General features: G+C 31.9%; 1 protein-coding gene across 1 annotated transcript; it reads left to right on the forward strand.

Annotated features, from left to right (window-relative positions):
• The first annotated feature begins 352 nt into the window (after positions 1 to 352).
• LOC129971235 (uncharacterized) lies at positions 353 to 9,500 on the forward strand. The gene is made up of 5 exons (XM_056084827.1): positions 353 to 529; positions 2,193 to 2,258; positions 6,386 to 6,801; positions 8,590 to 8,623; positions 9,162 to 9,500. The coding sequence occupies exons 1-5, from the start codon at positions 353 to 355 to the stop codon at positions 9,498 to 9,500; spliced, it is 1,032 nt and encodes a 343-aa protein (XP_055940802.1).
• Positions 9,501 to 14,811: the final 5,311 nt, after the last annotated feature.

Here is a 14,811-nt window from a genome sequence, read left to right on the forward strand (position 1 = left end):
AAGAAAGGCATTTCATATCCAGAAGCAAAGCGAATGGTGAAAGCTCGTAGACCTGTTGATGGACCCAGCTATTCTAATGCTGCCAGGAAAACGCTGGAAACAAGAGGCACTCAGATAATGCCTATAATCATGCATGTTGATAATAATGAATTTGAACCATCTTATGCACCCTCTGAAATTTGTCCCAAATCTGAATCATTTATAAGACTTTTCACCCTGTATTCCCATGGAAGACACTTCTCAAGATATCCCACAGTGTAAAGTTGCTGCCACTTCACAAAACTTAGCATTCAAAGCCGTTATTAACAGGAAAAAATTTAAGAAAAACTCCAAGCCTAAAGATAATAAAACCATGACCACAAATATGTCCAATCGTAACACCGACAGTGATATAGAATCAGATAATGTAATAGAATATAACCATCATGAAACAATTGATGAAACTCCACCTGCTCCAGAATCTATCGTTTCCACCATAGTTGATAAAACTGTTTTTAAACAAAGTCCCCAAGATTGTCAAGTTCAATGGGTTGATCTTAATGATTTTCACTGTGAATCTTTAAGTATCCTCAGTCATAACAGATACTTGAAGAAACATCGAATCAAAAGATTACAATGATTTTTTTTTCTTTTCACTTGGTTTTATAATTTATTGTACTTGTTTTAATATTAGGAGTGTTGCACCTTTTGAATTTAATTGGTATTTTAATCTTTTAACATTTTTGGAAAAATTTACTTTCTGGGATGTGAGTTGCAATTTTAAAACCACTACTAATAATCATTACTAGATGTCTTTCATTTTATCACGGGAATTTAATTTTAAATTGTATGACTGAATTGTACTTGGCATTTATTAATACCATTTGTTTGGCGCAGTATGGCCAAATTTGGCTCTTGCGCCATTAAATCTCACAATACCATACCATACCGTTTGATTATTAATTAAAATATAGAAAGAAATTGCTTTGAAGTGAGCATTTTCCGCAAACACAAGTACTATATATTAAGCACAAGTACTATGTGTTTAACAAGTAAGCACAATTTTTTATTCATCCCCACCAATGGTCAAATTTTGTCTGCTCCTGTTTCACAAGCTGAAAGCACTCCAGATTATTCATGTTAGTGTTTACTACATACTCGGCTTTTCGCTTGCCAGAGTGGTATAATATTTATCAACGCCCAAAATTTATTAATGGCGCAGATTTCGCCACTGATTAATGATTTCAAATTGTCGCATACACATTTCGCCAGTTTCAAGATTATTTAAATAATTGCAATACCCTATCATTACTGTGCAAGTATAAATATAATAATTTATTTTGTTGCGATAAAATGTAGTTCATCAAAAATTGTTGGTAATAATACCGTTACACAGATGGTCAGTATCATAGTTTGATTGAGTCATGTCAACCAACTTGGACGAGCCACATCTTATCATAAACAAAGAATATATTCTTTTAAATTATTCTTTTCGAGGGACAGTATATATATCTAGGAATTCTTGGCTCTCATATGAAATAAAACCTTCTGAAATTCATACGATTTGACGATGAGAATTCTGTCAGTTTTTCTCCACAGAAGATGTATTGGGAAGTAGGTTTCCCGTATATCTGGAAATTCGTTTTTCTCATTTAACTGGTGGTGGCGAAAGCAGAGAAATCTGTGTCTAAATGTCATTACGTTTATGTGAAATAAAAATTTGTACATTGATTGGGGTTGGAGGAGTGTTTTTTGTTTTTGCCAATAATCCTAAATATACAGAGGTGGACCACCAGATGGTTATCTAAGTCTGTTTATGAGATGTTGAGATATGTAATAAATGTGATTGAAATTGAAATACTCTTACCTCGTTTGTATCAAAAAATGTAGATTTTTATGGTTTCATTTTGCCATTTATGTTTAATGAAAATGCAATAGTCTTAATATCTATTAATTGTTTAAAAAAATTGAAATAATTATCGTTAGAATTAGATTACTAATTCAGACTAGTAGAAATGAAAACGAATATTTATCCATTTTCATTTCTTTGCATGAATTCTCGAAACTCGTGTTGGTTGCAAATGTTTACACATGCATATAATATATATTTTCAAAAGGTTTTTTTTACGCCTTTTCTTTTTGGTTTTTCTCAGCAAACATTTATGCAAGTGCAATAATTTTTGCGAGCTTTTAAATTTTCTTTTATATTGCAGGAGTTCTTGGCTGAGCAAGCTGCAGAGCAGAGGCAATACGCGGCAGCTGGCATGGTTGTGGAATTGGTAAGCATTCATTCCTGCTCTCAATAATTTAAGAAACATGTCAATTTTCTTGCGACCATTCCAGTAATACTTCCAAGTAAACAATCGGTGTAAGCGGAGCGATGCAGTTTGTAAATACTTTTGCGAGCAACATATTTTTCTCAATGTGTTCATAAGAGAATTCTCTCCTAACAAGTATGGATGCTATTTCCGTCAATGATGTATGCAATTGAATAAGAAATTACTTTTAAACTTCATGAAGTGGGATATGTGCTTCAAAAACACAATGCACGGTGTAAAATGCTCACATTACCACGAAGAACAAACTATGGATTCCGCAGTGGTTTAGGACGGAAAATTCATATTAAGCCGTTTAATGTATTTGAATGATGGGATAGCTATAGAGAAAAAAAATTACGAATACTCTAATTGAATCCAAATAGCGAAATATTAAAGGCCCATGCACAGATCAATTTGCAGGAGAGGTATCTCGCATCTTTGGTGATGGCAACAATTGCTAATCTCGCCACTTCTGTAACCTTTGCTAGAAGTCGCATGCTGAGTGACCAGCTTTTCATTCTTTGCATCCGGTTCAAAAAAGGGGAGGGGATAAAAAAAAACAGGGTAACATTCTTTTGTTAGATTCTCCTGCCCTATAGGAATTGAAATTTGATAGATTTTACAATTGCTTAAAATATTTCCAGAAGCAACTTTTTAAAAAATGTACTAAAATAAGCACCGCAGTCTTTGCACACACTAAGCCACTAATCAGTTCTCAAAAATTTTAGTTCTAAGATTAGAGCCTTGATTCCTTATGAATTCAGATTCCTCAACAAATCCATATTTATTTATACGCTGAATATTTTATCGTCAATCTCTTGGATTAATGGCATCGAAATTATCCAAGAAAAAATATATATCGGTCATAATTCTTACATTATAAAGAGTATAATGCTTAGAAATGCGCTCGTGCTATTTTGGACAGCTTTTTATGTTCAAAGAAAACCACCGTATATGTAATAAAAAAACTAAATCGTATAGACCATCCAGCAACAAAGCGCCGTTATGTATAATTTCAGGGTGAAAAACACGTTTGAAATAATATGTGTGCGTGTGTATTGTATTGCATTTAGATTCTAAAATTCAAATATATGGATAAATCTCAATTTCTGCCGAAATTGATAAAAATATGTGAAATTACGGAAACATGTAATTTTTAGTTGTTACTCATGGCTATTTTCATCGCACATCTTGATGATAAACTGCATTAGGTATTTGCATACGAATAAGAAAAAAATTATGTGTCTAAAATATATCAATTCTTAATCTATTTTATTTATTGCATCCATTGGAAACCTAAGCTCTTAAGCTCTACAGTATTTGTTGCTTAATTCTGAATAGATTGAAAAGCGAAAACAACGAATTAAGATTTTTTAGAAATATTTCACTTCATAAAGCAAATTTACATTGGAGGATAAATATTGACTTTTTTGATATTTGATTTTTTTTTCAATTTTCATTGTTTATAATAATGCTTCATTTCACATGAAATATGGGTTAAAAAGAAATTTCATATCGAATTAAACCCTCAAAACACAAATGAAATATTTGCATTAAAAAGCAAATTGAAAGGGAGAAAAATTCCAACACTGCAATGTCCTTTTGGTTTTGGTGTGTGTAGACATGATTTTTAAACTTAGAAATGCAGCGCCCTTTTATTGATTTTACCGTACTTGTAGACATATTTCTTTTCTTTATCGAGTGAAGCATGAGGCATTTGTAGTTTTAATTATTTTATTCAATTGATGCCCCATTCCAAGAAGTTTCCTCAAACAATAAGACAAATGTGTAATGGGTTTCTTGTTGAGGCCTTCTTTCTAGTTGTCTTGGCATTTACAATCCTTTTCGGAATTGAAATGTACAAAATCTGAATTTTGTTGCTACATAAATGGCGCCTTAACTGTTGATAAATCTCTAGTGGGAAAATAAACTTTTTGTATTTAGATACTGTCGGTGATTTTTCTTGTTTAGAATCCGGTTTGCTGTACTCATATGCAGAAATGCCCTTGTTGCAGGAGATTTAGGATTCTATGTTGGTGTTTTAAGGTTCCTGCGGTTCTTTGTCGACGAAAAGTGAAATATTAATACTTTAGATTCGATGATCCATTGTTTTTATCAACCATTTATCAATTTAATGGTATGTTCTTTTTTTTTCTGCCGCTACTTCATACAGGGAGCTCTGCTTTTCTTTTAAATTTGGATATTCACCATATGTTTTTGGAACTGATAAGCGTCAGTTATTCTCATTTGGCACCAATATATTGGATACTACCATTCTGTACAAGTTGTTCAGGTTTATCACATTTTTTTTTAATCAATACCTTTTTGGTCCTTTTTACCGGATGTTTCCTCCTTTTTGTTAAGATTGAATTTCTTGATAATACAAACGCGATTTTGAATTCTTGATGCCGAAAAAAATGTTTGGAATATTCCGAGTGGGAAAAATATTAATTCCATTCATTTTTCTTTTATCTAGTGCTTTTATTTGCTTAAAAATATTTAATAAATTATTTTCAATGGATGGCAATTGGTTCATAACCTGAGTATTCTTAATTTTCTTTAAGTAATCACGCACATCCAATCAACTAAAAAATTTTTATATGCTGGAGGCTCCACTCAGTACATGGGTTTCAGAGTCCAAAAGATATGGTTGATCGGAAACATAGGAACATTTTGGGAAACGAGTTCAGAAAAGACCTTATTGTCCATAATGTATTGGATATTGTCCATTATGACGTTATTGTCTATAATGGTCACGTTTTGCCAAAAATCATCTTCAAGATAGAATCCTGTGACAAGTTAGAGAAAAATGGAGTGTAAGAAATAGAAAAACAATCGATTTAGTTAAGCGTTTTTTCAAATTGTATAGAATTTTATTTTATGTATTCTGGAATGGAATAGTTTAAATATTACAAAAAGAGTTTTGTTTTAACATTCTCCGAGGATAGTCTAAATGTTAGTTTTATTTCGATAATTTTTAATTAAGTTTTAAAAAGTTTTGTATGAGAAAGATATCGCATGTGACGGTCCGTCTTATAAAACATTTAGTACAATTTTCATCCTAATACAGACCGTTATTTACATAGAGTGCTCCAGTTTTTCATGCAAATGTTAATGCGATTCTGCAAAACTTAATTCGTATACTTATCAAGAAACATGATGATTATTTGGCGTCTTAGCCTCTATTTATGCTTTTCACCTGTTTCGGTTTCCAGTTGAAATTGAGATTCTTCTGGAGGTTTCTCATGATGCCAAGCTCTATCGAAATATTTACAAAAATTCCAAAGGATGAAGAAACTGTTTTTTCATTCGTTATCTGTAGTTAACGAAACGAACATCCTGAGGACTAATACTGTTTTCTAATTAGCGGTTTACTGTGTTGAAAGTCTGCACAAATGATTATCGTTGTAAATACCTTGGGGGTGAATTTGTTTTCTGTGCAAGTTTTTTTTTAAATATTCTTTGAGTAAACCGTTTTCCATTTGCCAGGGTTTGGACTTCATACCCACTGGGCGATTTTCCTTAATATTTACCATTTATGAATACCATCCTCATTAATATTTGGAGCTTGGCTTTTCAGAACGTCTCTGTAAACATGAAAATAAAGAATAGAATTCTTAGCATATTAAACCACCTTTTGCAAAATTTATCGACAAGTTGTGTCAAAATTATGATAGCGATTAAGAAATACAAATTGCGTATTGGAATCAAATTCACATATTACTGTTATCTTTTGAGGAATATGCAATGGTTTTGAACCAAATTTTATTACAGTTAAAAAATGAACGATTAAGAAAATGCTGTTTATGAACTGGCAGAAATTATAAAAATAACAGTCGAAAGCAATTGATACTTGCCGAACTTTACGATTCCAATATAGAAGCGTGATGTAACATTTTCCACTTTTTCTCTGTCTCCAATTTTTCATAGTGTAGTTACTTGAGATATAAATGATTATTTTCCATCTTAAATTTAGTAGGACAATTTAACTGCACCTATTTTGTAGTGGCATATAATACCAAACTTTGATACACTCGAATTTTCCCTTATTTATGCAACTTCTAATTTTGTGATTTCTTTATTTCTAGGAAGATGATGTTTTCATTCCCAACCAGCCAGACACCCCTCCTCCTCCTCCACCCGCGGAGAGGGCACCGCCGCCGCCACCCGCGGAGAGCCCTCCGCCGTCGCCAGTCGCCGACAGCCCACCACCACCGCCTCCACCGGACTCGCCACCACCGGACTCGCCACCACCGCCGTCTCCACCGGACTCGCCACCACCGCCGTCTCCACCGGACTCGCCACCACCGCCGCCTTTACCAGACTCGCCACCACCGCCGCCTTTACCAGACTCGCCACCACCGCCGCCTCCACCGGACACGCCACCACCAGACTCACCACCACCACCGCCCCCCCGGTCTCCCCCCCGCCCCGGCGGCGCGCCCCTGCCCAACGACGTCGGAGGCCACCCCCCCTGGTCCCCGCAGCATCATATCCGGCACCCGTAAGTAAAATGTTTTGAAGTTTTTTTTCACTCAGTTAGCCGCGGGAAAACAATCTGACTGATTATTCAATGTAAAAAGACTGCAAAAACCAAAATGGCGAAATATAAATACTTTAAATTGGTTTATTTTCATCCTATCTGCATTAAACGATGATGAATTACAATTGAATCGGAAAGTAAAAACTCTAGCAACATAAATTAAATTTCAACTCATATATGGCATTTACCTTTATAATCAAAAGAACGCAAGGAATTCCTTTAAATCTATAGTTTGATCCTTTTTTGCTAAACGTAAATATTTCTGCTTAAGATGATTAATTGTATCTGAATTTGGAAATTGTTCCACTAAATATAAAATTTTCTATTTCATAATTAGGTAAAGTTGACGCTGTTATTCCAAAATATTTTCGGTGGAAAATAAATTCTGCAAAATGCAGATAAATGCACGTTGTCACTTCAAATATTTGACAGTTTTTCAAACAGAGAAACAATACGTTTAAAATATTATCGGATTATAATGTAAGGCGTTTCGCACATTGTATTAAAGCTAAATGAAAATATAAACATTTGCATTCAAAAAGAAACTTTTTGTTAAGTGTTTATACACTCTGGAAATTCATTTTTATTTTTTACAACTATGAAAGATGGTTCCAATGCTTACATTTTTTAAAAATTTAAAAGGTTGATGATACTTTTCGAAATAAATATTGTGAAGAAAAAAATTAACCGTTTTTATTTCGTAATCAAAATGCGTAAAAGAAACCGAACTGCAAAATTACAAAGAGAATTATATGTTTCGTCTTAAAGACGCCTCTATCCCTTTCCTGCAGTGCTTATCGTGGAAACGGGTGCATGCGCAGTTCTTTCTGGAAATTTGATGCGTTTTTTATTTTCAGCTATTAGATTTGTAATGTCTAATTAGAAATATAATGGTGAATTTTTTTAGTGTTCGTGTTGGTTTTCGAGTTCGTCAATGAATGTTATTCTGTCCTTAATGATATCTTTGATTCTTGAGTTAGAAAAGGGATTTTAGAAGTTAGACCATAGATAATCAAAACCACTGAAACACATAATAGAATTAGAATGACGTAATTGTATTTAGATTCATTTGATGAAAACTTTGGTGCCGTAGACATCAACCAAAAGGAAAAAAATTAATCCATTATTACATTCCAATGAGTATCAATTTATAGCTACGCAACAAAAGTAAAATAATTTCATTGCACAAAATTCCTTCAATGGGAATTTAGAGTTTACTTTATTAAACTTTCTAACCTGTTTTTAGAAAACGGGACAAAAAAAAGAATAAAAAAATGAGATTAAAACACAAATATATCATTAAAAATAGTATGCCTAGTAACATAATATAACGATTGAAAAATATTGAATAGGATTCGCTTCTAAATCTATGATGCAAGTCTGATTTTCACTTCTTGTCATTCATTTCATAGAAATTTCATTTGAAAATTTTAAAAATTAGGAAGGAATTATACTGCAGCTAAATTAGAATTAGAAATTTCATCACAATTTATTAATGAAAATATTTTTTTAATTTTTTTTTTTTGAAAAGTATCGATGAAAAACACCAAATTCTTGCTTAATCTGTAGCTGAATGCATTTCAAAAATACACTTTTTCATTGTAGAAAACGCGTATACAAAATTTCAGTAAAGATTTGACAGAAGATGTATTTTTATATAAACATGCAGACGTTTTTTTGAACAGTTTTTTTTTTTTAATTTACAATACATCCATTAAAAGTAGAAATATTGAAACTGATTTGTTACAGTGAGCGGGAAGCCACTGCAGACACTGAAATCCCTGTTAGTTATATTCAGTGAGTAATTTATCTCATTGTATTATATCGATATTTTTAAGTAAATGCAAGCAAATCCCCTTGAATACGACGTTCAGGTCATTGTTTCCTCGATGAAAAACTGATTAATGTAAATTGCTGGGCTCTCGTGAAGAAAACAAAACTCTAGTAGCACGCATATTCCATATTCCGAAGAGGAAATACGCTGAAGAAATTTAGATTATTTATTAAATCTTTTACTACATGAAGTAGATGTGCAGTTGTGTAACCACAATTATGTTATTGCAAGTATCAATTTATGATTTCCGAAAGTGACATCCAATATTTGAAATTTTTTTTCTTTGAGTTTTTTTAGCATGAATTTAAAAATTTTTATTGCAAATATTTAAATAAAAGGCATATTTGAAAATATAAATTTTATTTTCATAATCCAAACATGAGAAGAAAAAAAAAAACTTCTAATCTAGATCTACATTGTTCCGTTATCTGCAATAGATTTAATTTGTGTTTTCTGCAATTGCATTCTAAATGTGTTTGTTTTTCAGCCCGGAAATGATGCTGAGCGAGCCGCAAGGGTCCAGGAGCGCCAACGGCGGCTGGCCGCCAAGGATCGTCTCAACGCCCTCTACGAGACGATCTGCGACTACTGCCCAGCGGCGAGGGCGACCAGGGCCCTATTCGATAGGCCAATAAAGGAACTGGTTGGGGATCAGAGCCCTGCCGAGCTCGGCATCAATATAGATGCAATTCCGGCACCAGATTCCCCGGAAGAAGATCTCGTGCTCAGGCGATATTCCTTGGCCCATGATGTGGCAATCATTGCTAACAGAAAGACCATCATGGACCGGGACATATCCCTGGCCATCGAGTATCTTACGGGTTGAACTTTTTAACTTGTTGTTAAAGGTTCAATTTCTGGCAGCCGGAATGAGCACTAGTCCTTTTAAATTCAACTTTTTTTTTTCCACATTCTGAACTCAAAAATTTTAATTCGGCTTCATTTTTTTTTCGAATATTTTTAATTTGGCTTTTTTTTTTTATCAAAAAATCTTTTTAAATATCTTTGTTCATTTTAACTTGATTTGGCTATTTTTTTTGTTTGTTCAAAATTCTTTTCATTCGGCTTTTTTTTTGTTTCAAAATTATTTGTTTGGAACTTAGTTCAAAATTTTTATTAATTCTGTCTCGAAGGACTAGAGGAGGGCTCTCGCGCGCGTGTTGGGTGGGGGACACAGAGTAGGGTGGTTTATGCGGAGGGAAATTACTCTGTGAATCGGACTGTCCTTTATTCTTCTATAGGAGAAGGCTCTGGTGGCGGGGGTAAGTTATTTTATGCTTCACTTTTTTTTAAATGAACGATTTCCTCCATATCAATTAGATTGCTCGTTTTACATGTATGGATCCCTAAAATTGCTTCTTCACATATGGTAAACGTAGTAGAAGAGTGTATGCTGAATGCTGATTACAATGTAGCCATCGCAGCAACTTTCGATTTTTTATAAATTGAAGATGGTTCAGAAAAGCACACAATTCCTTGGATTTTGCTCCGTTTTGCTCTTGAACGGCAAGATATTGAGTGATCTACAAGTTCAGACGCTTTGTAAGATTCTAGTTGGAAACGTTCTGCAAGAGGAAGAGTATATATTGACACTTTTTGTCAAGGAGCCAGGCAAAGAGTTGAAAGCGATCCCCTTGTCTCAAACAGCTAACATTGTGATGAAATCATTTCCTGGTTTCTTTAACATCTTAAAAGTATTAATTTTTTAGAAAGTTTCTATGTAATTTTGACATCAAACAAGAACCTTTCCATTCTTACAAATCATTCAGTAAAGAAAGAAATAGCATACATTATTTGCATTTATTAATATAGAATCTTTTGCTAAAAATAAATCTGTATTTATTGATTCAGCTTGTTTAGAAGTCTTTAATACAATATTTTCTAATTCGCAAAATTAAGATATTAATAATGAAAAGTTTTTAAATACTGGATTTCTCTTGACAAAACATTTAGCTATTTATTTTTTATTAAAAGTAAAACAAGCAATTATCGAAAAAATGTCATATCTGCAACTGATTTTTCCTAAACTCTTGAAGAATTTGAGAGAAATTGGGGCATATGAAAAGTTGGCAATTTCAAAGTATTACAACTTACTGTTTTTGCCATTTAAAATATAATGAATATCATATTCAATTTTCCCCCACTTGTATTTTGATTTTTTTTCCCCAACATATAATAGGAATATAGACTTTTCTTAAAATTCATTAATTGGCATATTAAATTTCCTCAGATTCACTCCACATGGTAATACATTCTATGCAATGTCCCAAAGCAAAATAATGCCTATTTGACCATTAATTTCATTTCATCATTATAATGAAAGAAATTACTCGGAAAATCTTAAACAAGTTTAATTTCTTAACAGTAAGGCATGTGTCCATGAAAGTGCACAAGATACAGCAAATAGTGACCTTCGTCATTTATATCTCTATTAAGAAAAAAAAATCCTTTTGAATTCAAAGGTTTAATAAAGGGTCTCTAATTAAAAATGTAATTAAAAGCTTACGTCTGCGGTTACTTGTTCGTTTGTTAAAATTCTTAACTTCTTCGAATAAGAAGAAAGTTTCAAATTATTTAATTAGAAAAGCAGCACCTCTAATCTGTTCGTGATTAATAAATCATTCCCAGAATATACTGCTTCAAAGAGACATGATTTATAATCTTTAAAAAGTTTACTGATGTGTATACTATTGCATTGTTTTCATTCATATTCATTTTATCAAATCTCTAAAAGGCACGTGGACATTTCTAAGGAAGATATTTTGAAGTTAATGAAATGTTTCTTACTCGTCAATTTTCGAATAAGCATAATTAACACTTAAAAAATTCTTGTGAATATTTAAACCTAATGTTTAAGCAGACATTATGTGGCTGTCACTAGAATCTGAGAAGCATAACAGAACAGTAGGAGGTATTGAAGATAAAAGTTGAAAATTCTAAAATGTTAACGAATCTAAATTTAAAATTCACTTTCCATGGCAGGAATTTTTGTCGGAAATTATTTTTCTTTACAATTTAGATTATGCAATTCTTTGAACTGGTTCAAATTTTCTAACTAATATCATAATGAAAATGAATTTTGAATTTTTAGAACGAATGATTTCATAGATTTGAGATTAAAACTAATTTTAACATATTAAATTTTCTTTTAAATGTTTAAAGTTTGTGAACTCATATTTTGTGAAATTATTTAAATATTTATTGCGTTTACACTGGAATATATAAGGTCAAAAGTACAATTTGGGAAGTGTTTCTTTGGAAACAGGAAAATGAATCCTCTATATGAATTTTATGTTCCTCAAGGGCTCCAATGCTTAATGAAATTCTGCTGTACATTTTATATATGTGTTTTTTAACCCCTTGCCAACGAATTTCTTGTCACATTGAGGGATACAAATTTTGCAGTTTGTCTCAAATTCAAATTTACAAAAAAAAAAAAAAAAAAAAAAAATGCAAATTTTAAATTTTTTTTAATTTTTAAATAAGATTTAGAAATTATTGTTTTTTAAAAATTCTGGTTTCTGCCCATGCATGCAATATGAAAATTGCAAAGAAAAAGCTAATTTCTCTTTTTTTCAACTTGGATCTTTTTAAATTTGTATTGAAGTTGGAGTGGCAAGGGGTTTAAAGGATGGCAAGTATTCTATTCAGAGGGAAAATCAAAATGAAATTTGAGACTTCCAAATTATTTGTCGAATGAAACATAACTTTTTTGAAATCCTTAATAAACCTCAAAGTTAAAATTTAAATCCTAATTTATCTTTTTTATCTAAAGAGGACGTCCAGCGGCAGAGTGATCAATTCGCCTTGGACTTATAAATTTAACTTACTTATAAATTAACTTTAATTATAAATTTAATTGTTAAAATCGATTTATATTTGGAACGCTTTCTCGAAATGAAAGTAAACTACTGAAAGAAACAACAACGTGTGAAATAATTTGAAATGACAATAATTTTATTTTTATCTGATACATTTGAAATATTTGGAAAAACATAATTTGGAGTCTCAAATTATTTGATCAAAGAATTCATTTACTATAAAATCTTGGATATGAACATATTTAGTTACAGTAACAATTTTGTCCTCAAATGTAAATCAATTTTATTGTTTTTGTTGAATCATAAAGAAAGTGAGGATTTATATGTTGTATAAAATACACTGGTGCGCAAAATTGAGAACTTAATGGGGTAATTTATCTTAAAGTTAAGTGGAAGGCGCGAAGGATTAGTATGGCTCTACTAATCAAGGGACGTAACTTATATGTAGCTATAACTGAGAGAAATGCAGATGCAGTGTTCTGTTGCCAAGTATGCCGAAATAATTAGAACAAATCAATCTTTCAGAAAAAAACACCTTAATATTGAATGTTACATAGAACAGAAATGAAAACAAAGCATTTCCAAGAAAATAATTTGACTCAAAGTGGACCTCTCTGCAAATGCCTTCTGCCAACGAACCTAGATAAAAAGATTTAACATTTTTCTGAATTGATTCTTGTCGTTATAGTAAATCTTCAAATATAAAATTCACACAAAAAAAATATTAAATAAATAAATAAAAACCTGCTATGAAGCCTTGAATGAAACTCCAAGGGCTTGTTAACAAAGGAGTTTGGTTCTGCATTCTTGATCCTTTATCAGTTGTGATCATCATCATTCCGAAAAAGACTCTTGACCGAGCACGGGATTGGAAATGTGCCTACCAGTTCGTGCTCTTTCCTCCTCAACTATCGAAACTGAAATATTGAAGTGAAAATAACAAATCTTCATGTCCTTTATCAGTTGTGATCATCATCATTCCGAAAAAGACTCTTGACCGAGCACGGGATTCGAAATGTGCCTACCAGTTCATGCTCTTTCCTCCTCAACTATAGAAACTGAAATATTGAAGTGAAAATAACAAATCTTCATGTCCTTTATCAGTTGTGATCATCATCATTCCGAAAAAGACTCTTGACCGAGCACGGGATTGGAAATGTGCCTACCAGTTCATGCTCTTTCCTCCTCAACTATCGAAACTGAAATATTGAAGTGAAAATAACAAATCTTCATGTCCTTTATCAGTTGTGATCATCATCATTTCGAAAAAGACTCTTGACCGAGCACGGGATTGGAAATGTGCCTACCAGTTCGTGCTCTTTCCTCCTCAACTATTGAAACTGAAATATTGAAGTGAAAATAACAAATCTTCATGTCCTTTATCAGAAGAAAAATTACTCATTCAAATAAAGTACGCATTTGGTAATCAGCAAAAAACCAAAAAGAGGGAGTGCATCTTTTCATCAAAGACGTGAAAACTTTGTAAAGTGGCAGACTTTTGAAGGGAAAAAAAAACCCGAAAGCTTTAATGAAATGTTCTTCATTCTGAAAGAATCTGGAAGAAAAACGAATTTATTACATATTTCTGAACTCCTGTTGACTTTTGAAGATATATTGGAAACGTGAAAACTGAGATAATTTGAATAATGAACAAAAATTGCATGCTATGAATGGACAAAGCAATTCGTATTCATAGAAAATCGTACAATGCGAAATTGCTCAAAGAATGTTTGCGAAAGACAATGGAGTCAGTCTAATCTCATATTAGCAAATAGCTCAACAATTTATTATAAATTAGAAAATATAATCATGAAAAAAAATTCTCTTTTGATTGAAGGATTCTGCATTTTCTCGGGAATCGCGTAATCTTTTTAAAAGAATTTCATAAAAAAAAGACTTTACTTTTAAGCAGTTTTTTGTGACCATGGCTGTAGTGCATTAAAATAACATGTCTGATTTTGAGACGTGATTCATTAAATCGCGGAAGAATAAGAGTTTTTAAGGGAAAAAATTATTTTAATGGTCCATACATCGTTCTTAAATCTTTGCGCACCAGTGTATTTAAGTGCATAATTAAGATATATGAATGCTTATTTCGTAGTAAATATTATATATATACATAAAGAAAAAAAAAGAAAAAAAAAATATAAAATGCAGAAAAAATATAAAAAATGAATAAATAAAAAAAAACTAAAGAAAAAAAAAGGAAAAACAGAAAAAATTAAAAAAAAAATGAAAAAAAAGAGCAAAAGATAAAAAAAAAAGAAGAAAAAAAAATAAAAAAAATAAATGAAAAAAATGAAAAAAAAAGAAGAA

This window comes from Argiope bruennichi, chromosome 6, assembly GCF_947563725.1.
Source record: "Argiope bruennichi chromosome 6, qqArgBrue1.1, whole genome shotgun sequence".
Lineage (NCBI taxonomy): Eukaryota > Metazoa > Arthropoda > Arachnida > Araneae > Araneidae > Argiope > Argiope bruennichi.